This window comes from Lactuca serriola, chromosome 9 (genome assembly GCF_051521515.1).
Source record: "Lactuca serriola cultivar US96UC23 chromosome 9, Lser_US96UC23_V15, whole genome shotgun sequence".
Classification (NCBI taxonomy): Eukaryota; Viridiplantae; Streptophyta; class Magnoliopsida; order Asterales; family Asteraceae; genus Lactuca; species Lactuca serriola.
The window spans coordinates 25,711,360-25,739,199 of NC_136416.1; the positions used below are offsets into that span (position 1 = coordinate 25,711,360).

At 37.6% G+C, this 27,840-nt stretch overlaps 4 protein-coding genes and 1 non-coding gene across 5 annotated transcripts; 3 read left to right on the forward strand and 2 right to left on the reverse strand.

Moving 5' to 3' along the window:
* Window positions 1-3,544: 3,544 nt before the first annotated feature.
* On the forward strand, window positions 3,545-3,618 carry TRNAV-AAC (transfer RNA valine (anticodon AAC)). Its single transcript has one exon. It is a non-coding gene; the product is annotated as a tRNA-Val (tRNA).
* Window positions 3,619-9,085: 5,467 nt separating this feature from the next.
* Window positions 9,086-9,856, forward strand: LOC145073591 (histone H2A). The gene is made up of 2 exons (XM_079020133.1): window positions 9,086-9,360; window positions 9,478-9,856. Exons 1-2 carry the CDS (start codon window positions 9,154-9,156, stop codon window positions 9,721-9,723), a joined length of 453 nt encoding a protein of 150 aa, XP_078876259.1. The 5' UTR covers window positions 9,086-9,153; the 3' UTR covers window positions 9,724-9,856.
* An 8,106-nt stretch (window positions 9,857-17,962) lies between these two features.
* On the reverse strand, window positions 17,963-18,682 carry LOC145072188 (histone H2B). The gene has a single exon (XM_079018570.1). The coding sequence runs from the start codon at window positions 18,583-18,585 to the stop codon at window positions 18,142-18,144; it is 444 nt and encodes a 147-aa protein (XP_078874696.1). The 5' UTR covers window positions 18,586-18,682; the 3' UTR covers window positions 17,963-18,141.
* A 5,755-nt stretch (window positions 18,683-24,437) lies between these two features.
* LOC145072191 (glycine-rich RNA-binding-like protein) lies at window positions 24,438-26,481 on the forward strand. The gene is made up of 6 exons (XM_079018572.1): window positions 24,438-24,681; window positions 24,993-25,041; window positions 25,578-25,684; window positions 25,922-25,990; window positions 26,081-26,187; window positions 26,291-26,481. The coding sequence occupies exons 3-6, from the start codon at window positions 25,588-25,590 to the stop codon at window positions 26,336-26,338; spliced, it is 321 nt and encodes a 106-aa protein (XP_078874698.1). The 5' UTR covers window positions 24,438-24,681; window positions 24,993-25,041; window positions 25,578-25,587; the 3' UTR covers window positions 26,339-26,481.
* An 83-nt stretch (window positions 26,482-26,564) lies between these two features.
* On the reverse strand, window positions 26,565-27,320 carry LOC145072187 (histone H2B). Its single transcript, XM_079018569.1, has one exon. The coding sequence runs from the start codon at window positions 27,226-27,228 to the stop codon at window positions 26,785-26,787; it is 444 nt and encodes a 147-aa protein (XP_078874695.1). The 5' UTR covers window positions 27,229-27,320; the 3' UTR covers window positions 26,565-26,784.
* Between the last annotated feature and the right edge of the window lie 520 nt (window positions 27,321-27,840).

Sequence of the window (27,840 nt, forward strand, 5' to 3'; positions counted from 1 at the left end):
ACTCGCTACTCAGTACCTGCTCGGCCGAGGGGGGAGTAGCGAGTACTCGGATTACTCGGGGACTCGGATACGGTAAATCATGTAGAAAAATATTTTAAAGGAAATTATACATGTTAAATATCATAATTTAAAATATTAGTTAATGTAAATTCATTACAAAATTTGGTGAAATATCAACAAAAGATACATTTTCAAATGTTAAATTGTTTCAAAAATATACACCACTCTTTAATATTATATATTTAGATTAATCATTTAATCTTCCTCTTCCAATGTAGCTCCGATTTGTTCGTTGATGTTAACTCCATCCGATTCATATTCAACATCTTCATTTAGTTCTTCCTCATCCTCCGACATAAATTCTTCCTCATCAAGTTCTCTCAATCTAGAACTTCTACGATTTTGTAAAAACTCCTCGTCACCCATAGCTTCATCGGGCTCAACTTCATCCAACAATACATCATTTTCGACAATCCATTCTTGAGCCTCACTTGCATCTTTTGCTAAAAGTACTTCCATATCCTTAGTCTTCTTTTTCTTGTTATTTTCCATCAAATTTGCATTAAATTGAACAAAAACAAGATTGTTCAATTGAGACGTCTCTAATCTATTTCTTTTCTTTGTATGTACCTACAAAATTAAATAAGCAAAAAAAAGTTTGATAAATATACAAGTTTTGAATAAACTACTTAAAAATTATAATTAAAAATTTAGTAAACTACCAACCCCTTCAAAAGTCCTCCAATCTCTTTCACACCCCGAAGAACTAGTTGTTAAAGAAAGTATCCTTGTAGCAATCTTTCTCAATTGTGGAGTTGAGGCACCATAAGCTACCCACCAATTCGCTACAAGTTGAAAAAAAAACATTGTTAAATTGATTATTTTGGAATTTTATAAAATAAATACAATTTAAAATATATTACCCGGATCAAATTTGTCGTTGTTCACCTCACATCCTTTAATTGCAATTTCTCGACTAAAATTTTCTTGTTTACCCATGTAAACCAGCAACTCAACCATCACGATATGGTTTTGCAAAGAATGATCTCCCAGATATATTGTATCGACAAAATCAACAATCGCATCGGTCACATCAATATCATTTTGGATCTCCGGATTCTTATAAAGATAATATGGATTTAAAAGGTAAGCCGTCAAATGTAGGGGTGTATCAAGCCTACCTTTCATCTTTTTCGAAATGATATCCATAATAGGCTCATACGCTTTTTTATTGTTGCCCAAAGCATTATTAATTTATTGTTTCGCATTTTGAATCTCACCATATACAAAACGCATTGATGGCTTTCGATCCGCATCAACCATCCGAAGAACTTTGACCAAAGGGGTAAAAACCTTTAAACATAATGCTACACCGGTCCAAAATGTGTCATTTACACAAATGAGATCTAGGGTTTCGTTCTTAGGGTTGGATAGGATGGAGGCTAAAGGAAATGAGGGTTGGAGGTGAGTTAAGGTCTTTAAATAGGGTCCAAGACCCTAAATTAGGGTTTTAATCTGGCCTGAAGAACGCAACGTGTTCCCTTGGGGAACGCAGGGCGTTCCCAAATGCACCCTGTCCAAATTCTTGTGTACGCCATGCGTACCTCCCTTGTACGTCATGCGTACCCGTTTTGGCCCAACACCCCTCTAACTTTAAATGGTCATAACTTTTGCATCCCTTATCCATTTTTGATGTTCTTTATATCCATGAAAAGGTAACGAGAAGTCCTACACATCTATAAACTTTATTTAGTCTGAAAACCAACCGAAATTAAATCCAAAATTCATAAAAAGGCCCGAACCAATGCCTTTACCGATACCCTTAGGCTCCAAAACAAAAATTGAATACCCGAATCATCCAAACTACATCATCAACCTCCAAATGAGCCCAAACTCAATTCTTCAAGGGTTCTAAGCTTGCTAATACATACTCCTTGATCACCACCCTGCAATGAGAAACGATTCAAAATCGGGCGTTACAATTGCTTTCTTCTGAGCCGTCATGTCTCCTGTGGAATATCATACCATCCTCAAATATCGACTCTTGATTCGAATATTCCCAGCTGACAAGATATGTCCGATGTGCCGTAAGACATGTTTGGACTCTTTTGGAGAGCATGCAGTTCATTGCAAAGAACTCTCGGGGTTCAAATACATGCACGATTTGGTTAGAGATGTTTTGGTCGACATATTTAAGCGTGTCAGGGTTTCCGTCAAGAAAGAGGCTCCTATGAATTTCCTGACTGAACCGACAGAAGGAATGTCAACCCTTTGATCGGCTGACGTTTTGATTTTTGGATGAGTTGGAGGGAAACACACATGTGTGGACCTTACATAGGTATCCCCTCCCGTAGGCTTGAGATCCAGGGTTTCATGGCGGGACAGGATGCATTAAAAGCTGCTACTTGCAAGGTTACCAAATATGAGAAATCGTGCGTGGAAAATCAATATGTGTTCATACCTTTTGCATTTGATACGTTTGGTTTCTTTACGCCGGATGCGGTGCAGCTTCTTAGTAGAGTACAACGGATCATGCATAGAAATGCTATATCCCCTAGATCTATGGATGTAGTCTTCAAAAGAATTGATTTTATCATACATAAAAGTTTAGCGGTACAACTTGTTGCTCGTTTGTCTTTTCATTCGTTGTACAATGATAACTAATACTAGTATGTATTAATTTAAAAAAAAAATTCGAGTTTTCATTTTCAGTTTTCAAAGAAAATTTTAAAAAACGTGTTTGGTTGGAAGCGATGGAGTTTTCATTTTCTATCTTAGAAATTTTGGAAAACTTTGGAAAAATGTAAAATTATCTTTTCTAATTTACATGCAATTTGGAAAATTGAGAATTTTTAATTTTCTTAGAAAACTTTGAAAAACTAAACAAACCAAACGTACTTTCAAAATTTCTGTTTTTTTAAAATTTTTCCACAAACAATCGTACCCTTAACTTTTCAAAAAACTAATAAATCAAAAATATTGTTTGTTGCAAAAGCTATTCTTAGAATAACTTTATGAAAAGTTAAAAACATCTCATATTTTGAAGAGATCATAAATCAATAAGTGATTTTGGTTATATGTATAAGCTAGTCAACGAGGGATTAAGATGACAAACAAAAGTTTATTTAGGAAACCATTATTGCTTGCAATAACAGCACCAGTTGGATTTATGATTTTCGGAGCATGCAAAAGACGCTGGAAAAATATGACAATGTTCATATCTATCTATCTGAGTTAAACTAACTAAACGCGGGAGCATCTCGATTAGCACCGGGACCTCCATTTCCAAATTCCACCTCCCTCGATTTCTTGATGTTCTTAATCAGATCGACAGAGGCATAAATCAAGATCACCATTGGCCATTCTTTCCGATTAACCCTGAATTAGATAATCAAATAAGAAACATTCGAATATCTATACAATTTGTGTTTGTAGCATATGCTCTCCAGATAGAGAACTCAAGAAATTTGGGTTGAGATCGAGAGGGACAAAAACGGAGACTACTTGAATTTTTGTACAATTAAATTAAGTTTAGGTCACAAGCGGTTTCGTGGTGTAGTTGGTTATCACGTCAGTCTAACACACTGAAGGTCTGCGGTTCGAACCCGGGCGAAGCCATCTTCTTAATTTTTCCTAGTGTTTTTCCTTTATATTAACTGAAACTGCATGCAGCTTCGGTTTTTCCTTTATCAGAAAAAAATATAATTTTAAATACATTTGTTGTAAGTTTATAATCAAATAAATTATGAACTTATATAAAATACAAAAATACTTTTGATATTATGAACTTATAACATACGGAAATTAGTTTTTGAACTTAAAATTGTCAACAATAAATATGTTTTTTTTTTTTTTTTTTTCGTTTTTCTTTTGAGGGACTATGATATATTGTAATCTAACTCACATACATGTAGGTTTTGATACAAACTAAAGATTGTTTACTTAAGGACGGAATTTACTAGCCAAGAATGTTAGTGGTGACATCCTAACTCGTTCCAACTAAAGATTGTTGTTGACATCCAAAAAAAAAACACTTTGTTCCCATTGTGCCCTCTACGACCTAAAAGAAGACACAAAAAACACGCCTCCACTTAGAAACAAAGCTAACATCTCTTCTTCATTCCTTCCATCTTCCACGAAGCCTGAAACCAGGACCTCCCTCCGGCGACTTCGACGCCTTCTCAACCTTTGTCAGCATCGACCTCTACAACAGTAGGTACGCATTTTTTCTTTCTGAAATTGGTATTTTTGATTTGATATGATATTCACCTTTGTATGGGCTAAATGGGAGGGCATAACACATGATTCTAAAGTTTTGAAAGAAGTGGTATTTAATCCGACTTCTGGAATTCCATTTTGTAACGCCCAATTTCTGGTATGTATTTTCACTTTTAAAATTGAGATTTATGGTTGGCCACGACGTGGTGAATAGGTTTCCACGACGTGGCGACCTTACATGAAACGCAAGTTCATTTTGGATCCCACGACGTGGCAGGATGTGTGCCACAACGTGGGGGCAACAAACGTGAAAAACCCTAATTTTTGGGCTTAAGGCCTTATTTAAGGGAAGTGATGGCTAGGGCTTCTTCCACCTTCAACCTCCATCACCTCCCAAAACATCCTTGCTAAACCCTAGCCTCCATTTTGAAGTTTTGGTTCATTTTGGTGTTAGTGGTACTCTTTGAATGAATAAGAAGAATAAGGTTTTAATGCAAGAATTAAATGTTGGAAAAAGTGTCCAAGGTCATTAACTATTGGTAATGTAACATCCCAATGATGAGGTACTTATAATGTTGACCCTATAATTGAATTATACTGCATTTTGGTCCCTAAGTTTAATAAAGAGTGCAAAAAGGGCCCATAGTGGCATTTTGGTTAATTGAGACTTAGAGGACTACGATGTGCGTACGTATGTATATCGACCCCGAAGGAACCATATGAGCAATATAGCCATTTTTGGGCCTTCAAGAGAGTTTTGATGTACTTTTGAAGAGAGAACAAGGTAGTGACAAGATCTTGGAGTTAGGAGCACTTTGGATCTAGGACTTCTACTTGGTTTGCAACATCTTGAAGGTATAAAGCTTGAAATTTTACATCTCCATCATGTAGATCTAGATTGTCAATCTTTTAAGTCACTTTTTGGTCCCAAAATGGTGATTATTGGCCATGGATTGTTACGGACCCATTAAGCCGAGCCTTCAGACCTTTAGGAGTGTCATCAATCATAAAAATGGGTTCCAAATGGTTGGTTTTGCTCCATGAATCATTGAGAAAGTCTTAATGGATTAAGAAGTTGAGTTAAGCACTTAATGGACATGCAAAGTCATAAAGTTGGAAACTTTATGACTCTTTAGGGTATTTTGGCCATGGATCTGAAAGATGGGCGTGAGAGCGTAAGCAATTAAGCTCTTAATAAGAGCTTAGGAAATATGGGAGTACGCATCGTATACGTAGTCAACCACCCTGATGATGGTCAATGCTCGGGTACACCCATTGTACCTTAGGAGTATGCCCCGCGTACGCGTACTATGTCGACTCGGCTAGGTTGACTTAGTTGACTGATGGATTTTGACCAGGTTGACTTTGATTTTGACCAAGTTTGACCTGAAGGGTATTTTGGCATTTTAACTGAGAAGTGGTCATTTAGTTGGATAGGTGACGGTTAGAGCTGAGATTCAGAGTCGAGACCTCATCAACTTTTGTCCAGACTGCGAGGTGAGTTTTCCTTATTGTACTTACGGGTCGAAGGCACCAAGGTCGGCCATTGGATTAGATTTCTTGTTTTGTGATGGTATGTTATCATGTTGTAGTGATCTGCTGGGTCTGTATCCTGGTATATAGGATAATGTTATGCTTAGGGATCTGTTGATCTGTCTGATTATCTCTTGACTGGTTTTATGTTTATTTGTTATATGTGCACATATTTTGGTTTTTGGTTGAGGATTTACCGCTATGTGTGTGGACCAACAAACCGGGGGCATTCCAACCTGATGGTTGATTGAGCCCGAGGGTATTCCATCCCGAAGATGATTTGACCCATTGTATATTGGCATTCCAACCCAATGGTTGACTGAGCTTGGGGTATTCCAACCCGATGGTTGACTGGACCCATTGTATATTGGCATTCCACCCTGGGTATTCCATCCCGATGATGACCAGACCCGAAGGGGTGATTGGCCCTGGGGTATTCCAACCTGATGGTTGATTGGACCCGATATGCTGTTGTATATGTGAATTGTTTATGTGTTGGCACTTTGGGGGAAGTTTCTAAGCTTTGGCTTACGATTTTTAATTTACTGTCTCAAGTACTTCATATGATCGAGGGAAGGCGAAGGCATGACCATACATATCTTTTGGTTCTTATGGCATTGTGATTTTTTAGGAAAACTCTAATGTTTGATAAACAATTTGGAAACAATGATTTTGTAACTGTTTTATGATTTTGGGTTATCTCTAAAAAGTTTAAATTTGTTGTGATTTTATGGTTGTTACAGGTTGGTATTAGAGCCTTGGTTTAACTGAATAGGAGGAACACTCGTGTGAATCTAGTCTCAAACTAAGGAAAATGTTTTAAAAATGATTTTCAAATTGTTTTCAAAATAATCACAAGAGGATGCGGTGTCTACGATCAGTCGGAGCCAGTAAGTAGACCCCAAATTACCACATTGTTATTTGATATTATGATATGTTACAACAACATGCTAGTGATAGGCTAGGGATCTTCAGGAATTCTATGATAAAATTTCCCGATTATATGATGCCTGATAGCCTAGGGTTTCTTTATATGAAGTTAACATCATTATTATAGTTGCTTTATGTATGCATCATAGTTCTACATAACTAAGATTCTATAGCTTCAGAACGTTCGATTTGGCATTATTTCATGTTCCTTTTTTGGTTGCGGGCTTAAGGTTTGGGTTGAATATTTGATCGCCTATAGGATCCAGTGTTATGTATGATTAGCATATACAAGTGATCTAGGGTCGGTGAAAGTTTCATGGATGAGTTGGGTGGGGTTAACCGACCAGTCACGTGATGTTTATCCTTCATTTAGGAAGTGAGGATAGAGTGTACACGTATGCCAACGAGTATCGTTAGGGTTGTTGTGATAATCCTCTAAGACAAATACAAGTAGGTGTGAAAGGTAGTATGGACTCGTACTACTGCAAGCACAAGACCCGTGCGCGTAGCAGGGAACTCACGACCCATAGGGTTTTGTTTAGGAATTGGTTCCCATGATGTTATATGCATTTTATCTGATATCTCCCTGGTTTTGTTTCAGTATGGCGATTACGAGACTATTTGAGGTAGGATCTGGATCAGGATCAGGAGCATGCGGCCAGGATAAGCCATCATTGACTGAGGATCGGGTTAGGGAGATCCTTCAGGAGGAGGTTGTTTCCATCTTATAGGTGTTGGATTAGGTGTCTAAGCCCATAACTATAATTGGTATGTACTTGACCCGAGAGTAGCATGGTCCATTTTGGGTTGTACTGCTTACACAGATCACAAGAGTTTGAGATATTTTATGGATCATCTGAACCTGAACACGAGCAATGTAGGTGGTTGTACATAGTCAATGATTATGACTATGAGGTGTGTACCATCCGGGTAAAGCGAATGTAGTAGCGGATGCTTTGAGCTGCAAGTCGGTTGGGTCTTCAATCTGGGGGATGTGTATGAGGATATCCGTTGATTCTCCACTTTTGGGATTGATTTGAGAGACACATGCAAAAAAAGTTTAGAAAAAAGAACTGGAAACATGAGAGAATCAAGGGTGAGATCGGCAGGTTTGTCATTTATATGTAACAATTGGTAAAAATTGGTTAGAGTTCGGCGATCAAACCACCACGAACCGCTAGGTATTCATGACCAGTTGTGTGTAATTTTATGTTTATATTGTATATTAAATATATAATATTTATAATTTCTTTTAGAACATCTCAAACTGCTTAAATTGTTTGAATAAAAAATCAACAAAAATTAAATCTATTTGTAATGTTAAAAATAAAACTTTCATTAAGTATATTTGAAAGTTAGGTATTAATGACCGATGGTGGTTAATGCTCAGGTACACCCATTGTACCGCATGAGTACGCCCCGCGCATGCGTACTGTGTCGAATCGGTTGGGTTGAGAGATTTGGATAAAAACTCGTGTGAATCCAAACTCAAACCAGTGTTTGCCTAGCTCTAGGTGCGTAAGGTGTATGGAGATTGTCTCGATTGTGTGCATGTTAAAAATGCATTTATAGTCCAGGTTATGTAACTAAAAGTTCGATATTTTTGGGATTATGTTGAACTGATATTTGCACGTGCTTTTGACTTGGTATTTATGGGTCTTAAGCTTGATTGAAACGTTTCTTCGTTGAAAATGAGTCTTATGTTGACAATTTATGCACACGTGAGAAATAAACAAAAATATAGCTGTTAAGTTTGTTAAGAAATAATAATAATAATAATCAGGATCCAGACATATGAATTTTTGGAACCTTAAATATATCTTTAAGATACTGAATCGAGAATACTGGATAGGATTCAAGATCTTGACCCTAACAGTTGGGTATTTGGAAGTTGATAAGTTGAAAATTAGTATTATAAAGAGCTTACCCTACCCAACAATTGTCAGGGGAAATCCATTATTTTCGTGTCCATACAAGGATTTACAAAACATATAATTTTCAAATATCATAACACCCGATGTGCCAATTTCTGCAATATGATAAATTTCGACTTCAATAAATACATTATAATAACATTTTGCCTACTTTATTTTATAGTACACTAAAATTTCAATATCTTATTCCTAAATACATATATATTATTTGACATGTCATTCCTAATAAATCAATTATACAAATAATACCGAAAATTTGATGGAAGAAATTTAAGAAAGGGGAAAAAAAACTTAGGCGGGAATGATGAATTATTCCCATAAATTTCAAATAGAATTCAAAATTTAAACCGATTCCCATTGGTCCATTATACTTCACACGGATTACAGGTTAACCACAATCCAACGGCTGATACTAACCCATTTTACAATTCCAAACCCCTCACACACCACATATAAACAATGCCGACGCTACTCCTCAAGCACCATCATCTACAATCAACTCACTCAGTCATTTCTGAAAAGCAATACACATAAACACATGGAGGGAACCGGAAAAGTGAAGAAGGGTGCCGCTGGAAGGAAGGGTGGTCCGAGGAAGAAGTCGGTCACTCGTTCAGTCAAAGCCGGTCTTCAGTTCCCCGTCGGTAGAATCGGTCGTTTTCTGAAGAATGGACGTTATGCTAAGCGTGTTGGTACCGGTGCTCCGGTGTACCTTGCTGCCGTTCTCGAATACCTTGCTGCGGAAGTAAGTTTTCCAGTTCAATCTGTTCATATACGCTTTATTCACCCTATTACCTCTCAGATCTGGATTTAAGTTCAATCTGCTCTCCGTCGATTCTGAGTATTGTTTGTTTGCTTTCAGGTATTAGAGTTAGCAGGGAATGCGGCCAGGGACAACAAGAAGCACAGAATAATCCCAAGACATTTACTTTTGGCAGTTAGGAACGATGAGGAACTTGGAAAATTGTTGGCCGGAGTAACAATTGCTCATGGTGGTGTTCTACCGAATATCAACCCGATTCTTTTGCCCAAGAAGACTGCTGCTGCCGCAGAGCCAAAATCTCCTTCTAAGGCTGCCAAGTCACCTAAGAAAGCTGCAAAAGCCTAGTTTAATGTTACATTTAATCCTATGGGTTTTAATCTGTTAATCGTTTGTGGTTGATTGTTCGTTAAAGAGCTTAGATTAGTTTTTGTTAATCAGATGTATCCAATTCGAATGAATGAAACAGCTTGTTTCTTAATTTTATGGACTTTTGGAGTAACTTATGTTTGTCGTTTTTGGTATCGTTTCAATTGATATTCACATGGTCTGTATAATCGTGCGGGGGGCCTTGGGTTGGTCTTTTCCATTTGCATGGGCTAAATATATGTAAGCGATTAAGGACATCTTTAAGAACTAATAGACTTTACATGGAAAGCCTTTCAACAATGTTTGAAGTCTCGTAGTGACATCAATGATAAACCAATAAAACGAGGTGTTTGACAATTTTAAAAATTTGACAACAATGCGTTTAATCAACTGAGAAGACCAAAACAGAAATGTGGTTAGATTGAGCCAAAATTGTATAAATGTCTTCGAGGATCGGATTTGGACCAAGTTTGATTAGCACTCGTGAACAAGAGCAATAGAATCTGTCTAGATTTTTGTTTCGCAGCCATGAATAAAATCAACACATGTTGCAGCCCACAATTTGAACTTCAGCAAACCAGTCATTAATATTTTGACAGCCTACGTTGATTACCTTCAGCAGCCCAATATCATTAGTTTGGCCCTCACGTATCCATGGAAAAAGAGGGGATCAGTTATAAAAATATAATTTTTAGGGAGAACCCACGCACAACAGCAGAGGAGCAATTGAATTAAAGGCTTCAAGTATCAAGATAATCTTTTGATTTTCGTTTGTAAGTTAATTTCTCTTTCTTTAGTTTCCGGTAATCTAGCCGTGTTAAACAAATAAGCCATTAGTATCAACATTTGGCTTATAATCTTGTGATTGATTTGTGGATTTGCTATTGAAGTTGTTGATTACATGTATTTTTTCTTTTTAGCCATATGATTTCCCTTTATAACAATTTTCGTTTCCTAACATCCAGTTTCGAGAATGGATCAGTGTAGGGCATTAAGGAGTCAAAGACATAATTTTTGGGAAAAACTAGTCGTGACTATAAGGAGGTCACGACGTGACGAGCCAAATGAGGACGCATATATGAAGCAGTGGTCACAGCGTGACACATAGCTGGTTAAGACATGAAAAAGGCTGCAGCCAAGCCCTTGATATTTTAGGGTTTCCTTCGTATTTAAGCACCATAAACTCGGATTTAGGGTTCATTTTTCAGCCTCCATCTCTTTCAAACTTCAGAAAACCCTAACCGTAGCTTATTTTGGTAGTTTTGGCTCATTTTGGGTGGTTTTAGTTCCTTCTTAAAGAAGAAAGTCCCTTTGGTGCATTGTTTTAGCAATCAAGCCTCCTCCTCACCATCTTGTGTTGTTTTTGGACCTTTGTAAGTCCTCAAGTTCTTGTGTTTCTCATTTAAGCATACTAGATATAAGTTTTACCCACTTTTCTCAATGCATGGGTTGAGTAAGATGCATGGAATCCATAAAGTTGGCAACTTCATGGATCTTTGAGATCATTTGATAATAATAAGTCTCAAATATGAAGTTTGGTGGTGGATTGGACTCCAAGCATGAGTCTTGGTCTCACTTTCCTTTGTTTTGACCAAGTTAGTGTTCAAGTAATGTATAACAAAAAGAAGCTACAATATTTATGGTCCTTTGGGTTGGGGTAAGCCTTCTTGAAAGTTGGAGTTGAAGACTAAATGGATTAAGGACTCAAACCATTAGCATTATACTTCAGACCATGAGATGATTAGGGTTGCTCCTCCTCAGTCTCCTTCACTTCCAAGACCTCTCGAAACCCTAATCTCAACCCCCATTGAAGTTCTTGGTCATTCTTGGTGTTATTCATGAGTTTTTGGGTCCTTGAAGCTCATTGAGCCAAAAGAAGATCATTTGTTAGCATCTTGGCTTCTTCATCAGCTAGTTGTGGAGCTTTTGGACCTCTGTAAGTCCTCAAGCTCATGCATTTCCTTTCCCTGCTTGCTAGATATAAGTTTCCATGCATTTTATGGTGTTAGAGACACAGGGAGTCGTGGTGGTGGCACGAAGGATAAAGGGGCACATGAGGATGTGCGCAACATGTATAAGTGCGGCAGGTATGGATGGAAAGGTCACATCCGCCAAGAATGCACATTGGAGGTAGAGTTATGCCGTCATTGTCATTAGCCTGGTCATATCAGGGATAATTGCCCCCGTCTGGTGGTTAGGGCAGCTCAGGTTTCGTTGCAGGTACTTCAAAAGGAAGAGAGATTCAGGGTTTCTTCAGACGATACTACGGGATTGCGATTTGCCATTCTGCATGTCGAGAGTCTTGTTAAGCAGGTTTTAGTGTGTTCAGTTGTTGTTCAGGGTCTTTGTCGGGATAAATTTAGGGGTATTGCTTGGAGAATATTTGGTCAGGGTTAGCGCTTTAGTTCTCCAGTAAATTCAGGGTTCAACTGTTTTATCCTTGATCTAGTAAGATCGACAATCGTCTATGGAAGAACTTTTATGGTTCAAAACTACAGTTGCTAGGGGAAGAGCGATAGTAGGAAGATGGTGATGTCAGTTCATGAGTTGATTGGTCATTGGAAATGTTAGGGGAGTCTTATGTTCGCATGGGTTGTAGATGGTTAGAATTTAGTAATTCTTTGAGGATGGAAGTTGGGGTGAAGATTCGCTAGCTCAGAGCAAGTGTTATGGTTTTAGTCCTCAACATAAAAACTTAAGGAATTGATGTGGTATCATGGGAGGTGAGTTGGATTATCAGACCGATTAAGATTTCAAGAGTATTCTTTAGGAATTCAGGGTTTGGACGATCATTGAGATTGGCTAGTAATGGAACGCTAGTATAGGTAAGCGCAGGTCATAGGCGGTTCTCACCATATAAGGATTGTCGGGTTGGGAATCCATTGGATTGATGGGATGAGATAGAGAGATTCTTGTAATCCAAGTAGGGGAGAATCCATCAGAATTTCCGGGAGTTGGATCGGGTATAGAACTAGGGCAAGCTTCGCATCCTGGTCAGGAAGAGAGACGACACAAGTGGCTGTTTGGATTGAGGTTATGTAAGTGGGAGTTTGGGGAACTTCCAACAGCTGGTCAATGTATTTTTGTTATGCATAGCAGGTATGTGGATGGATCTAGGTCGAGGGTTGTGTTAGAGCCTCGTTGCGTGTTTTCGTCTGATGAAGGCTTTGGGGTTCGAAGCATGACATGAACATCTGATTGGATGCTGGTTCGACTCAGGCTACATGGGGTTGTGATGGATAGAGTGTGGCAAGACCATGGGTGGTAACAATGGTTGGTTAGAAGTGTTGTAAGATTTCGATGGGATCGTAGCATTCACCAGTTTACGGTGGACTATAGTTGGAGGTGGTCATGAGCGTAAAGGGGGAATCAATTCATGCTTTGGACATGCCGGTCAAGATTAAGTGGGTGGTTAGTGTGTGATGCAGAGGGGTTTATACATTGGGTAGCCTTGTTATTAGACTCTTGGGAACCTGGTGGTTGAACCAGGTGCAAGACTAGTTGTCTCAGCGATGGTTGGGAACCTTTATATCTCGGGTCAGTGAGGGGTTGTCGTAAATCATAAGGTTTTGGGTGAGATCTCGAGTTAGGTATCGCCGGTGTTTATGTGCAGGATTTTCTTTTCGGTGGGATAAGAATAGAGGTATCTATATGCCGAGGGCATCAATAGAAGGGTTTAAGGGTAAGGAATGGGTTCGATATTAATGATAGATCAAGCTATTGTGATTGTGTCTTGGATTGATTCTAAATGTGAAAGGGCATCAAGACAAGTCAACGCAATATTATTGAGTTGGAACTCGTGTGAGGAGTCGTTTGTTATTTGGAGAATATGTTATGTCACTTGAAATTTGGATTAAATAATCTTAGAGTAAATGATTTGACCCTGTTGCACAACTCTCGTCCGAGTCTAACTGTTGCAGGGTTGAGCCTTCTACTCGAAGGATTATCTGAGCCTTCTGTCAAGTATAAGTGTTTCGCAACAATAATTTGTATGTGATTCTTTCATTTCTAGTTGGAACCTCAATTTATCAGAAGTTGATTAGTCAGATGGGAAATAAGTGTAGTGGATTTAACAATGGTTCAATATGGGCGATCTGTTAAGGAGTCAGACCATCTTGAGGCTTCATATTTCAGGTTGAGTAGACGTGGTTGTTTTGCAAGGGATTAAGGATTTGTTCATCTTCGGGTTGGAGAGCCTTGCTAGGGCTGGTTTCGGTTTCCTTGGAAAGGTTGTGGTATGCTCGGGGCGTGGTCGTGTGGCTCAAGTTGCCTGGTGTGTCGGGATGGTAAGGAATGATTTCAAGGACGAAATTTAATTTAAGTGGGGGAGAGTTGTAACATTATGTTTTAAGACGATTCATATTTGGGACCGTGACCCGAATATATGTTACTAAGAGGCTTCAGATCTTAAGGAAGAAAGTTTTAGACCCATTTCAGTGTGGATAATTAGCTTAGATGATTTGAGGGTTCGGTTTGTATTTTTGGAGACCAAGAGTATATCGGTAAAGTGGCAGTTCGGACCTGTTATGGAATTTGATTTTTGTTCAGAAAGTTTTATGGCAAGGGGGAGTTGATAGAAAGGTAGGGATCTTCAAGACCTTTCAGTGGATATAAATAACGTCGAAAACGGAGTAGAAAAGGAGAAGTTATGGTCGTTCGAAGTTGGAGTGCTTCGGGTGAGTGATCATTGACTTATTGATCAAGCTCATTTAAGGCTCACGACGTGAGCATGAAGTGCGCACTACGTGAGAGGCACCTGATGCCCTAAAACCCTTATTTTTTGGGTATTTAAAGGTATGAGATGATTAGGGTTGCTCCTCCTCAGCCTCCTTCACTTCCAAGACCTCTAGAAACTCTAATCTCAACCCCCATTGAAGTTCTTGGTCATTCTTGGTGTTATTCAAGAGTTTTTGGGTACTTGAAGCTTATTGAGGGAGAAGAAGATCATTTGTTAGCATCTTGGCTTCTTCATCAGCTAGTTATGGAGCTTTTGGACCTCTGTAAGTCCTCAAGCCCATACTTTTCCTTTCCTTGCTTGCTAGATCTAAGTTTCCATGCATTTTATGGCTTGTAATTTTGGTTAGCATGCATGGGATTCATAAATTTGGAAACTTTATGGATCATGGTGGTATCTTAAGTATTATATGTCTTAGATTTGGATTTTAGTCATGGTTTTGGACTCCAAGCTGGAGTCTTGGTCCTTTTTCCCCCATTTTGACCTAAGTTGGTGTTTGAGTCATGTATTGGACATGCATGACTGAAAAGCTTCGAATTTTATGGTCCTTAGGGTCAAGGAAGACCTTCTAGACTGTCCCATGTTAGGGCTAAATGGATTAGGAGCTTAATGCTCATTTTTGGTCAGATCTGGACTCACGAGAGGAATTAGACCTCACGACATGAGAGCGTGTTCGAGGAAGTTTTTGGGTAAAAGCCACGAACTCACGATGTGAGCATAAGGTGCTCACAACGTGAGTCTCTCTTGTGCAAGTTTGGGCTTTTTGAGTGTTGGCTAGCTTGGTCTTGGACTTATCCTTTGGTTTGGGCTTATATTGGACTAAGGATTTTAGAGTAATGGACTTCTGGTTGGGCTTACCTTGCTGAACTTATCCTAATGGGCCTTGGATAGTGAATTTGGCCTTAGTAGGCCCAGTATGGTTGGGCCTAAGTTGGCCCAATATGGTTGGGCCCAATGAGATTGGGTAATTAGTAGGCCTGGTTAGTTGGACCGTTTACGCATTGGTACCTGGGCTTTGCCATGGTTAGTTATTAGAGAATGGTTTGGTTGTTGGTTCATTTCATGGAAGACGGTTCTTAGCAGTTGCAGTAGTTGTTGGATTTATCTGCCATTTGAGGTGAGTCTCCCTTTGTAGAATTCGTGGGTCAAAGGCACCAAGGTCGGCCCATTAGTTATGATTTTACCTGATGATTATCTTTATGATAATGATCAGGTGTGCATGTATTGTTTGATGATTCTGTTAATTATGTATGATATTATATGGTAGGGGTATGGGTGAAATAGACCCACTATCCGGTTAAGATAGACCAAAGGGCAGGTCGAGCACCCAAATATGTTCGGCGGTATCAGGTTGGTATAGACCGAAGGGGCAGGTCGAGCACCCAGATATGCGCTACAATATCCAATTGAGATAGACCGAAGGGGCATGTCGAGCAGCCAGATATGTTTGACAATATCTAGTTAAGATAGACCGAAGGGGCAGACCAACACCTGGATAAGTGAGCATTTGGAGTATTAGTTTGAGAGAGTGACTTGGAGGATTTGGGACGATTATTGAGGAAAGTATGGACAAGTGTGGAAGGTAGAATTGGACACATAGTACTGAAAGCACATGATCCATACTTGAATCGAGGAGAGTCCTGGAGAATCTAGGAAGCTTGTGGTAGGATGGTTCTTGGGTATGTTTTGCTCATTTGCATGATGTATTTCAGTCTGGTGATGAGCACTCAGGAAGGAGGTTATGGTTTGGTTTCAGCTTAGTTTGTTGATGAGTACTCAGGAAGACGGTTTTGGTTTCAATGGAAAGATGAACACGGAGTTGTTGGAGATTCAACCTCAAGAAATTAAGTTCATATGTAAGCTGAGTGTTCCCTCAATATTTTTTTTTTCTGGAATTAATATTCACAACATCAACTGCAATGATGAATCAAAAGAGTAAACTTTTTTAATGGTTTATGATAAAAACAACAATAGTGTGGGTCATCAATCATACAAATGTCGGTGAAGACAACTACAACAATTATTGGTGGAAAAAATTAGGTCTTATCAAATATTTTACCAATTTTTGAAGAAACATCATCTTATCTTGTAGTAATTCATGATTTTTTTAAAGTTAAAACCAACAAATTTATGACTTTGTTTCACTAAAAGTGATCATACTCATAGTTTCACTACATTCAATTGTAATTGGAATTCATATAAATTGTTACAAGGAATCAAAGAGAGTGATGAACTTGTAATAGATGGAGCAATGACAACTTTTAAATATAGGATGGTGAAATTGTTCTGAATTGATTTGTCATTTGATTGAGTTCGAGTCTTGAGCAATCAAGACCTAGAATTAAATCAGAAGGTTAAAATGGTCATTGTTATCATTCCGCATAACACAACACAGGTGAAAGCAACGAAATAAATATGTGGGCGAATGGGGTTTATCGGCTTTCTTCATCTCCAATATTCAGATTCAGATGGATGTTATGTCGTCACTCCTACAACAAACTGGTCGTCGGAGGTATCTCTTCTCACTTTTTCTCTATTCAGATGAACAAATTCACAAAAAGCAAAAGAAACTTTATGAGTTTATTTTGTTCGCATCTTCTGATGTTTGCTATACTTCTCAAATTCACTTCTAGTTCTTTTGCTTTTCGTGAAATTGTTCATCTTCATTCTAAACCCTACACATTTTACGAACTCATCATGCTTATAGTAGCCTTGGGTTATTGACTCATGGTAATAAAAGTATATGTATGCACACAGAGCTTACGTATGATACACATGAACCAGTGTTAAAAGATGTATTTGAGCAGCATGGAGAATTAATTGAAGGTACTCACATGATCACAACTCACTAGCTGCTGTGTGTCTGTCTGATCTTCTTATAAAAAGTTTTAACTTCCATGATTGATTGCATTGCAGTTAAGGTTATATGCGATCACAAGAGTGGGAAATCAAAAGGATATGGATTTGTGCATTTTGTTTCTGAGGAGTCTGCCACCAAAACCTTAGCAGAAATGCATGGTCAGGTAAAAAAAAACATTAGAATCATAAACAAAAACATTTTCTTCAAATGTAACCATAACATCATTTTCATATTCATTTTATTGGTTTGTAATGCTTCTTTTCAGCTACCGGATGGTAGAAATATTCAGGTCAATTATGCAAACAAGAAATAACATCAACAATGTCAGGTCTGGTTTTTGACATGAATTAACTTGCTTAGTTAGAGATCAAGTGCAGTTTTTTGTTACCAATTAAAGCTTTGAATGTTATACGTAAACTTTGTATGTTGGTTGTATAAGTGTGTTCCTTAAGAATAGAAATTGATTCAAACTTCAAAGTAAACAGGTATTTTGTTTTTACTAATCCGACACAATTACCCAAAACAAACTAATACATGAGTAATAATGGCTGAATGAGTGATGATATTCGTATGAGTCAAATGTTCTATACAACAGATATGCCATTATAGACTGAATGTTGTGATATCTTAAATTCGCATTTCATTACACAGATACTGTAAAAACACAAATCGGATCAAGATAATCCAAATTTACAAACTCATATTCCTCCTGAAGAATAAAAGAAAAACGACATTTGATCGCTAATACATGATGATAAAAGTTGAGAAACCCTAACGCTGCCATGTTTCAATGAAAAGCTATTCAAGAGCTGGTGAATTTTGTCACCGCTTTTGTGCCTTCCGACACGGCGTGCTTGGCCAATTCACCGGGAAGTACAAGCCTCACGGCGGTTTGAATTTCCCTTGACGTGATCGTCGGCTTCTTGTTGTACCTCGCAAGCCTCGAACTCTCCTGGGCGAGCTTCTCAAATATATCGTTGATGAAACTGTTCATGATTCCCATGGCTTTGCTTGAGATTCCGATATCAGGATGCACCTGTTTCAACACCTTGAAGATGTAAATCTTGTAGGTCTCGACGCTCTTCTTGGATCTCTTCTTTTTCTTGTCTCCGGCGGCAGCGCCTGCTTCCTTAGGCAATTTCTTCCCGGCCTTTGGCTTCTTCTCCGCTGGCGCTTTCTCGGCCACGGCTTTCTTTTCTTCCGCTGGTTTCTTCTCGGCGGGCTTCTTTTCTGCCTTGGGAGCCATCAGATTTTTGGGAGATTGAGAACGAGAACGGAAACGAAAATTCTAGGTTTTCAAATTTGGGGGAATTCGATTGATTGCTTTTGTTGAAGAAATTGTTTCGCACGGAGTTTATATAAGACAGATAAATGCGATTGTATTGGAGGCTTGGCTGTCACGCGGATGGATGACATGGCATGAAAAGGAGACAACACTGAACGGTTGTGATGATCGTTTATTAAAATTTAAACAAAAATAGCTGATTGGCATTGGCCGTATCGGTGCGGTTATTAGTCAAAACTTCACCACTAGCCGCAAATGCGGTTAATCCATTTTCAAAACCGCATGGTGCGGTTATTTTTTTGGTGCGGTTTTATTTTTTTTGTGTTGCGGTTATTAACCGCATGGATTTGGTGCGGTTATTTTATGTGGTTTTTAACCTCAATTTAGAGCTTAAATAGTTTTAAGACTTCAAACATATTACTTGTAATAAAAAAAAAACCATAAGGTATAAGACAATTAACTATTTAACTTAAACCACAAACAACTAATATCTTAAATGTCTTAAAATTGTCTAGTTTCATCGTTTTTCAAAGTTAAACATAAGAAAAAAACTAACACTTTTGTTTTCTAATATTTTATCCGTCTTTCATTCATGAAACTTGTCTTATTTTTATATTTAATAAACTAATAATTGATAAAAAAAATTGTATATAATATATGCGGTGCGGTGCGGTTTTTTTTGCGGTTTTTGAAAACAAATAACCGCACCGCACCGCAAATTTGCGGTTTTTGAAAAACAGAAAACCTCACCATCGGTTTTTATTGCTGTTGCGGTTTTTCGGTTGCGGTTTATGTGGTTTTTGCGGTTAATTTTAGTTGCGGTGCGGTTTTTGCTCACCCCTATCAAATTTTTTTTAACATAAATAAAATAAAACTACAAAGATGCCCGGATCCCCATATGGATCGTATCCTCTAGCCTTTGTATTTTTTGTCAGAAGGGTTCACTTCAGCGATCATTTATTGACAAGTTATCATTTTATTCGGGAGGTATTCTTTTGGATCCTCAAAGGATGTGGCATCCCCTCTCAAAATTTCAACTCGGTCTCGGAGATCATTAGTTTTGTGTAGAGATGGCAATGGGGCGGGATGGGGCGGGTTTATCATCCCCATCCCCATCCCTGAGTCTATAACCTTATCCTCATCCTCATCCCCATCCCCAACAGAGGCGGGAAATCTAATCCTCTCCCTTTAGATTTTGGGCTTATCCCTGGCCCATCCCCGTGCTATCAAAAGTTCAAAACCATATGTCATAATAAATCAACTTAAGCCACAAAAAAAATCAAGTTTAATACACTATCAAAACCATATCTCATAATTAGATTGTTTACATCAATCATAAAATTTAACAACCATCAAAACGAGAACATGATTAAACAAAATAAATTTCAAGTCTTTGGTTCTATTTCTTTGAAAATTACTCAACATTCTCATCATATGCAATTGTCTGATCAAAAGCCTGTGGTTCTCCTTACTTTTTACCTGAAACATATAGAACTTATTTTTAGAAAAAATAATATCTATACACAAGTATGATATAACAATTGATATACGTATTAAAAATTTACCTTGAAGTTCTTTCCGTAACCAACTTTGGCTACACATTAATGCCCCAACTGTTTCCGCTTTGAGTCGGTTACGTTGTTTTGTCACTTTATTCCCGCTCATGCTAAAAGCTTATTCCGAAGCAACTGAAGAAATTGGAATGGCTAAGATATCTCTAGCAATCTTCTGTAATATTGGAAACTTAGAACCATTACACTTCCACCACATTAATATGTCAAAGCCCTCCTCATTCGGTAACAACTTCTCAGCTAAATAATCATCCAACTCGGTTTTTTCCAATCCATCATCCTCATAAAGCATATTCTCGAAATCCAACTCCCATATTGATTTACTTAAAATAGAACCCCTTCCTTCAAAGACGTTTGTTTCGCATTGTCGTTTCCAAGAAGCTCCTTGTTTTGCATTATGTTTCTTTTTATACTCTTCAAATAACTCAGTAATTATGTTGCGTACTTGCATAATCTCACTTCTTGCTTCATTCCCATATAACTTTGGAAAGAAATAATTGATCAACTTTAACTTATACCTAGGGTCTAAGACAATTGCTACACTCATAACATTATGTATTACATTCCAATACTTCTCAAATTTGGTCAACATAGTTGATGCCATAGACTTAATAACATTATTATCTGATACGCTCCAACTCGACAACGATAGTTTCATGTCACAAATTAAAGGGAAGAATATGTTTGATGTGGGATATTTGGTATCATAAAATTTTTCAGTCACTTGATAGAACAATTTCAGTTTTTCACAAACACTTGATGCCATCAACAAAAATCGGATCAAAATGGTTCCAAGCAGCGGATTTCAACCTTTTTTTAGGATTATTTTCTACAACTTCTTGTTCATTATTTTCTACAGCTTCTTGTTCATTGTCCTCAAGTTCATCTTCATCATTCATGGTTGGTTGTTTATCATTTTCTGGTGTAGCCATCTAAACCTACAAAAAAACACAATTTGTAACATCAAATATAGTCTAAACATCATACAATCTACACAAAAACATTGATTATAAACATAAATTCATCATCATCATCCAAAATCTAAAAAACAGAGTATGAACATCACAGAGTCTGCACTCTACACAACAATATCAAATTGGAAAATCATAAACACATATTTGGAATGGTGTATTGAGAATAATCTGCACAACAACATCCTAAATTCGCTGTAATGCAAATCATGTCAAACAAAAGATGAGAATTGAGAAGCACGATTGGAGTAAGGAGAAAAAAAGTCACTAACCTGTAACCCTGTTTCGTAATCATGAGTGACCTACTGACCTGCCGAGTGCCGCTGCCGCCTGCGACGTTTGGTTCAAACAGAACCACGGTACAGAACGAATGCACGATTGAAGTAATGAAGTCGCAAATCGCAATCTCGTCTTTCTCACTCTTGGTTTCTCGCAAATCGCAATCTGTGAGACGGTCTCACAGTTTCGTGTGTCTCACGAATCGTCACTCAGTCGCTAATTGCCTAAGCCCAAGCGTTGAAGCGAATCGACAGATGAGATGATCAATTGATCGTGATTGGAATTTGGAAATTGGAATATGCTGCGAGACATTAGGAATTACCGATTCTAATTTTCAATTTGGATAAATCACTTGGTCAGTCGGTCATGGGCATATTTCAATTAAAGTATATAACATTTATATCTATCATTCGTTACCACCTCATGATTTATCTATCTCAATTGACGATATATGTCCAGTTTGCCGCAAGGCATGTTTGGACACCTTTGGAAAACATGCGGTTCATTGTAGAGAGCTCTCTGGTTTCAAATACAAACATGATGTGGTTAAGGATGTTCTTTTTTATACTTGTCGGCAGGTAGGTATTTTCTGCGAAAAATGAAGCGTCAGTTAACTTTTTTGACGGACCCCTATGATGGAAGATCCACACTTAGACCGACTAACATTTTGGCCTTTGGATGGGTAGGAGGGACGCACGTGTGTGTGGATCTTACTTGGGTCTCTCTTCTCGTCGGTTTGAGGAGCGAGGGTTTCACATCAGGGCATGCGACTTTGAAAGTCGTTGCGTGCAAAGTGGCAAAGCACGAGAATGCATGTATATTAGTGTTAATTATTATTATTTCGAAGACATAAAAAATTATAATATACGAAAACATATTTTTTATATGAAAACTTATTTTTTAAAGAAATAAAAGAAATATTTTACGTAAAATAAATACATAAAAATACATACAAATTATTTGTAAAAAACAGTTTTTTTTATAATACGACAACAATACTTTTTGTTTTATTTAAAAAAAGTGTCATGTAAAAAAATGTTTGTTTTTTAATTTATTATTTAAATGTTAACATTTTTTTTATTATATAAATTATTTTAGGGTGTTATAACCAAGTAAGCAATTAGCTCAACTGGTTAAGGTTTTGGTCAAATAAAGAGGGGTGGAGGCCATGAGGTCGACCCTTCCCCCTACTTTAAGCAAATTAATTTATTTTTTCAAAAAATGTCATGAGTTCGACCTTCCCCTCATACTTTAAGCAAATTAATTTATTTTTTCAAAAAAGAATCAAAAATGGTCTCTGTGGTTTCTCAAATGTCACTGTTAGGTGCATTTCATTTACCCATTTTGTAGCTTTATTTTATAAAAGTACATTGCATATAGGCTTAAACTCATGCATTTTGCATGTTTTTCGGGATTTTTCATGAGACAATTTCATTCAAATACTTTTGTGATATTTCAAGGACTTTTGGAGGCAGGATATTGTTGGAGGAGGTAAATAAAAGTTGCAAACAAAATTTCAGGACTTGCGGAGCACCGAGGAGCAAGATATCAAAAAAATGAAGATTTTGGTTTTACAGAGATTTACACGGCCGTGTAAATGCAAGCCTTGCGTTTACACGGGCCGTGTAAACGTAGATTTCTGCGCAGTATATTTTTGCGTTTACGCGGGCCGTGTAAATGACAGTGTTAATTTACGCGGGCCATGTAAACGTAAACGTGAGTTTTAAAGCAGTTTTTCACCATTCTTAAAAGGGGAACCGACTTTTTACTTAGGGGGGTCGACTTTTGGAGTAGAGAAGACGAATTTCTTGAGGATTTTGAAGTTGATTAACACTTGGGAACATTTGATTTCATTTTGTAAGAACTTTATTTTCATTTTCTAGATTTGTGATCTTGTTCTAGTCATGAGTGGCTAGAACTCTAAATTCTCCAACTTTATGTCTTGACTTCTAGTTGTGATTTCAATCATATGACTTGATGTTTTCTTTTAATTTCAATCTAGTTGTGAATGTTTGATTCTAATTGTGATTCTTATTGGCCATTTGAATTAGGGTTAGATCATTCAAGTTATCTAATTGCAAAATCCGTAATTGTTTTGTAAATTGGACTAGGTAACAAACACTAAACTGATTTTTATTGAATGAATTTAGTGTAAATCTTATTCACACATTCTTATGCTCCCGAGCTTATGAGGAGTATTGAGTGTTGTTGGGAACATTCACATAAAGTTTAATGCAATCTTTCAACCTAATTCTAAGAGCTTGTTTAGATTAGATTGGTAAGGTTAGGATTAATCAAAGAACTTATTTTGGTAGATCAATGTGGTGAATGGGAGGTGCTAGATCTTGTTAGCATTTCCATGTACCAATTTAGATATAATTGAACAAATATCATTTCATCATTGGAATCACATTGCTAATTTGTCTTGCATGGAGTTGGAGTCCTTACAAATCCTGAATCTACTTCATTAAATCAATCATTTACTTATTGTTTTATTGTATAGTTTAAATCGTTGCTTATAAATTCCCCCCATTCTGTGACCATTTTTGTATCTTACGCAAAAAGGTATAAACACTTGTCCCGTGTCTCTGTGGATCGACCATACTTACCTTGTACTACATTATTAGTGCATAATAGTAGTGTTTAAGGAGTCATTTGTACCCTTTATTTGTTTGGTTTGACACGCCCAACAGTCACGAATTCAATCCTTCTATACTTGAAAAGACGAAAATGCCCTTACAGATTTTGACCCCAACGGCGTTGTACTAACGGTGTTAGTAAAAAAGGCCAACTTTGCAAGTTTCGCAAACCATAAGGACCATTTGCATCAAAAAAAATTAACAGGGACTGAATTTGTGATTTTTGGTAAACCACAGGGACCATTTTTGTAATTTTGTGAAACAGATTTGACCCGGTTCGTATAGGATCGGTTTTTCTAAAGGTAACCCGTGATACAAACCGGTTTAAAAACCGATCCCGTATGTGAATGAAAACCGGTTTGCCAACCTTTATTCATATTTCATGGATGCAGGAGGCCTGCAGGGTGGACGCTGAATGGTTGAAATACCCATATTTGCCCTCTACAATCGCATATGTCCTTTCTCCTTCCATCACAGCACATCAGCCAACCCTCACCATCATCTTTGGCGACAGCACCCAACGACTCCCGTCAGCAACCCTTACTATCATCGCCTCTGTAATCGTCTCCTAATTCGTTCTATTTCCTGCTCTTTCAGGTGATTCTTATTAGCTTAATGCGCTCTTTAATTAGCTTTTCCCTACTATGCTCTGTTTCCGTATTTTTCGTCCGTAAATTGAAACACAGGACGATTTTAGTGGTTAATTAGGGTTTTCTTCGAAATTTCAACTGGTTTTGGTAAATATTGGATCAAATCAGAGCTAGTATTACTCTATCACAGCTCACAGTTTTTAGTGTGTGTTTCGTGGTTCTTACATTGACTGGAGTTTTGGTATGATTGCAATTTCTGATTCCCGGACCGGGCTTTTGATATATCTATCTGATTATGTTTGAATTTTCGATGGAAAGATGAACACGGAGCTGTTGGAGATTCAACCTCAAGAAATTAAGTTCATATGTAAGCTGATTGTTCCCTCTGTATTTTATTTTCGGAATTAATATTCAGGACATCTACTGCAATGATGAATCAAAAGAGTAAACTTTTTTAATGGTCTATGATGAAAACCACAATATTGTGGGTCAATCATACAGATGTCAGTGAAGACAACTATAGCAGTTATTGGTGGCAAAAATTAGGTCTTTTCAAATCCTTTTGAAGAAACATCATCTTGTAGTAATTCATGATCTTTCCAAAAGTTAGAACCAACAAATTTATGACTTCTTTTCACTAAAATGATCATACTCATAGTTTCACTACATTCAATTGTAATTGGAATTCATATAAATTGGTACAAGGAATCAAAGAGAGTGATGAACTTCTTATATAGATGCAGCAATGACAACTTTTAAATGTAGTATGGTGAAATTGTTCTTGAATTGACTTGTCATTTGTTTGAGTTCGAGTCTTGAGCAATAAAGACCTAGAATTAAATCCAAAGGTTAAAATGGTCATTGTCATCATCAAGCATAACACATACATATTGTTGAAAACAGCAAAACAAATATGTGGGCAAATGGGGTTTATCGGTTTTCTTCATCTCCAATATTCAGATTCAGATGGATGTTATGTCGTCACTCCTCTAGCAAACTGTTTGTCGGAGGTATCTCTTCCCGCTTTTTCTCTATTCAGATGAACGAATTCACAAAAAGAAAAAGAAAATATATTTTCTTTGCATCTTTTGATGTTTGCTATATTTCTCAAATTCACTCCTAATTTTTTTGCTTTTCGTGAATTTGTTCTTCTTCATTCTAAACCCTAGACAATTTAAGAACTCATCATGTTTATAGTAGCCTTGGGTTATTGACTCATGGTAATAAAAGTATATGTATGCACACAGGGCTTTCGTATGATACACATGAACCAGTGTTAAAAGATGCATTTGAGCAGCATGGAGAATTAATTGAAGGTACACACATGATCACAACTCACTAGCTGCTGTGTGTCTGTCTGATCTTCTTATAAAAAGTTTTAACTTCCATGATTGATTGCATTGCAGTTAAGGTTATATGCGATCACAAGAGTGGGAAATCAAAAGGATATGGATTTGTGCATTTTGTTTCTGAGGAGTCTGCCACCAAAGCCTTAGCAGAAATGCATGGTCAGGTAAAAAAAAAAACATTAGAATCATAAACAAAAACCTTTTCTTCTAATGTAACCAAAACATCATTTCATATTCATTTTATTGGTTTGTAATGCTTATTTTCAGCTACTGGATGGTAGAAATATTCGGATCAATTATGCAAACAAGAAATAACATCAACAATGCCAGGTCTGGTTTTTGACATGAATTAACTTCCTTAGTTAGAGATCAAGTGCAGTTATGTTGGTTGTAAAAGTGTGTTTCTTAAGAACAGAAATTGATTCAAACTTCAAAGTAAACAGGTGTTTTGTTTCTTACTAATCCGACCCAATTACCCAAAACAAACCTATACATGAGTAATAATGGCTAAACAAGTGATGATATTTGTATGAGTCAAATGTTCTTTACAAAAGATATGCCATTATAGATTGAATGTTGCGATATCTTAAATTCGCATTTCATTACACAGATAATGTAAAAACACAAATCGGATGAAGATAACCCAAATTTACAAACTTATATTCCTCCTAAAGACAAAAAGAAAAACGACATTTGATCGCTAATGCATGATGATAAAAGTTGAGAAACCCAAACGCTGCCATGTTTCAATGAAAAGCTATTCAAGAGCTGGTGAATTTTGTGACCGCTTTTGTGCCTTCCGACACGGCGTGCTTGGCCAATTCACCGGGAAGTACAAGCCTCACGGCGGTTTGAATTTCCCTTGACGTGATTGTCGGCTTCTTGTTGTACCTTGCAAGCCTCGAACTCTCCTGGGCGAGCTTCTCAAATATATCGTTGATGAAACTGTTCATGATTCCCATGGCTTTGCTTGAGATTCCGATATCAGGATGCACCTGTTTCAACACCTTGAATATGTAAATCTTGTAGGTCTCGACGCTCTTCTTGGATCTCTTCTTTTTCTTGTCTCCGGCGGCAGCGCCTGCTTCTTTAGGCAATTTCTTCCCGGCCTTTGGCTTCTTCTCCGCTGGTGCTTTCTCGGCCACGGCCTTCTTTTCTTCCGCTGGTTTCTTCTCGGCGGGCTTCTTCTCTGCCTTGGGAGCCATCAGAATTTTGTTGGGAGATTGGGAACGAAAACGAAAATTCTAGGGTTTGAAATTTGGGGGAATTCGATTGATTGCGTTTGTTGAAGAAATAGTTTCGCACGGAGGTTATATAAGACAGATAAATGCGATTCTATTGGAGGCTGGGGCTCTCACGCGGATGGATGACATGGCATGGCAAGGAGACAAGAATGAACGGTTGTGATGCCTTGGGTTATCCGTTTGTCGATTGAAGCGCGGGGTATTGGATCTTTTCGTAGTCGGAGTCCGACAGTCAAAGTGATGATCGTTTATTAAAAAAATTTAACAAAAATGGCTGTATCAACTTTTTTAATATAAAAGAAATTAAAACTACAAAGACGCCTTGACGCCTAGGGATGAGCATATGAACCGGGGAGCCGGTCAGAACCGGAACCCGATGAAACTAATCGGGCCGGGACGAATACTATATTATTGTCGATTTTGGAACCGGTCATTGGAACCGGCCCAAAACCAGGAACCGAACCGGACAAGCTTTTAAAAAAAACCCACGTCTTTTGGACTTCCAAATTAGACCTCAAAAAAAATGCGGCATGTCTCGTTAATGGAACCCTACCCGGTCATCATCTCAAATCG

Bases quoted from the DNA above. Each gene is read 5' to 3' on its own strand.
- LOC145072187 (XM_079018569.1), bottom strand. From the start codon at position 27,228: ATGGCTCCCAAGGCAGAGAAGAAGCCCGCCGAGAAGAAACCAGCGGAA.
- LOC145072188 (XM_079018570.1), bottom strand. From the start codon at position 18,585: ATGGCTCCCAAGGCAGAAAAGAAGCCCGCCGAGAAGAAACCAGCGGAA.
- LOC145072191 (XM_079018572.1), top strand. From the start codon at position 25,588: ATGTGGGCAAATGGGGTTTATCGGTTTTCTTCATCTCCAATATTCAGA. The intron at 25,685-25,921 runs GTATCTCTTCCC...GTATGCACACAG, and splicing joins TAGCAAACTGTTTGTCGGAG to GGCTTTCGTATGATACACAT. The intron at 26,188-26,290 runs GTAAAAAAAAAA...GCTTATTTTCAG, and splicing joins TAGCAGAAATGCATGGTCAG to CTACTGGATGGTAGAAATAT.
- LOC145073591 (XM_079020133.1), top strand. From the start codon at position 9,154: ATGGAGGGAACCGGAAAAGTGAAGAAGGGTGCCGCTGGAAGGAAGGGT. The intron at 9,361-9,477 runs GTAAGTTTTCCA...GTTTGCTTTCAG, and splicing joins TCGAATACCTTGCTGCGGAA to GTATTAGAGTTAGCAGGGAA.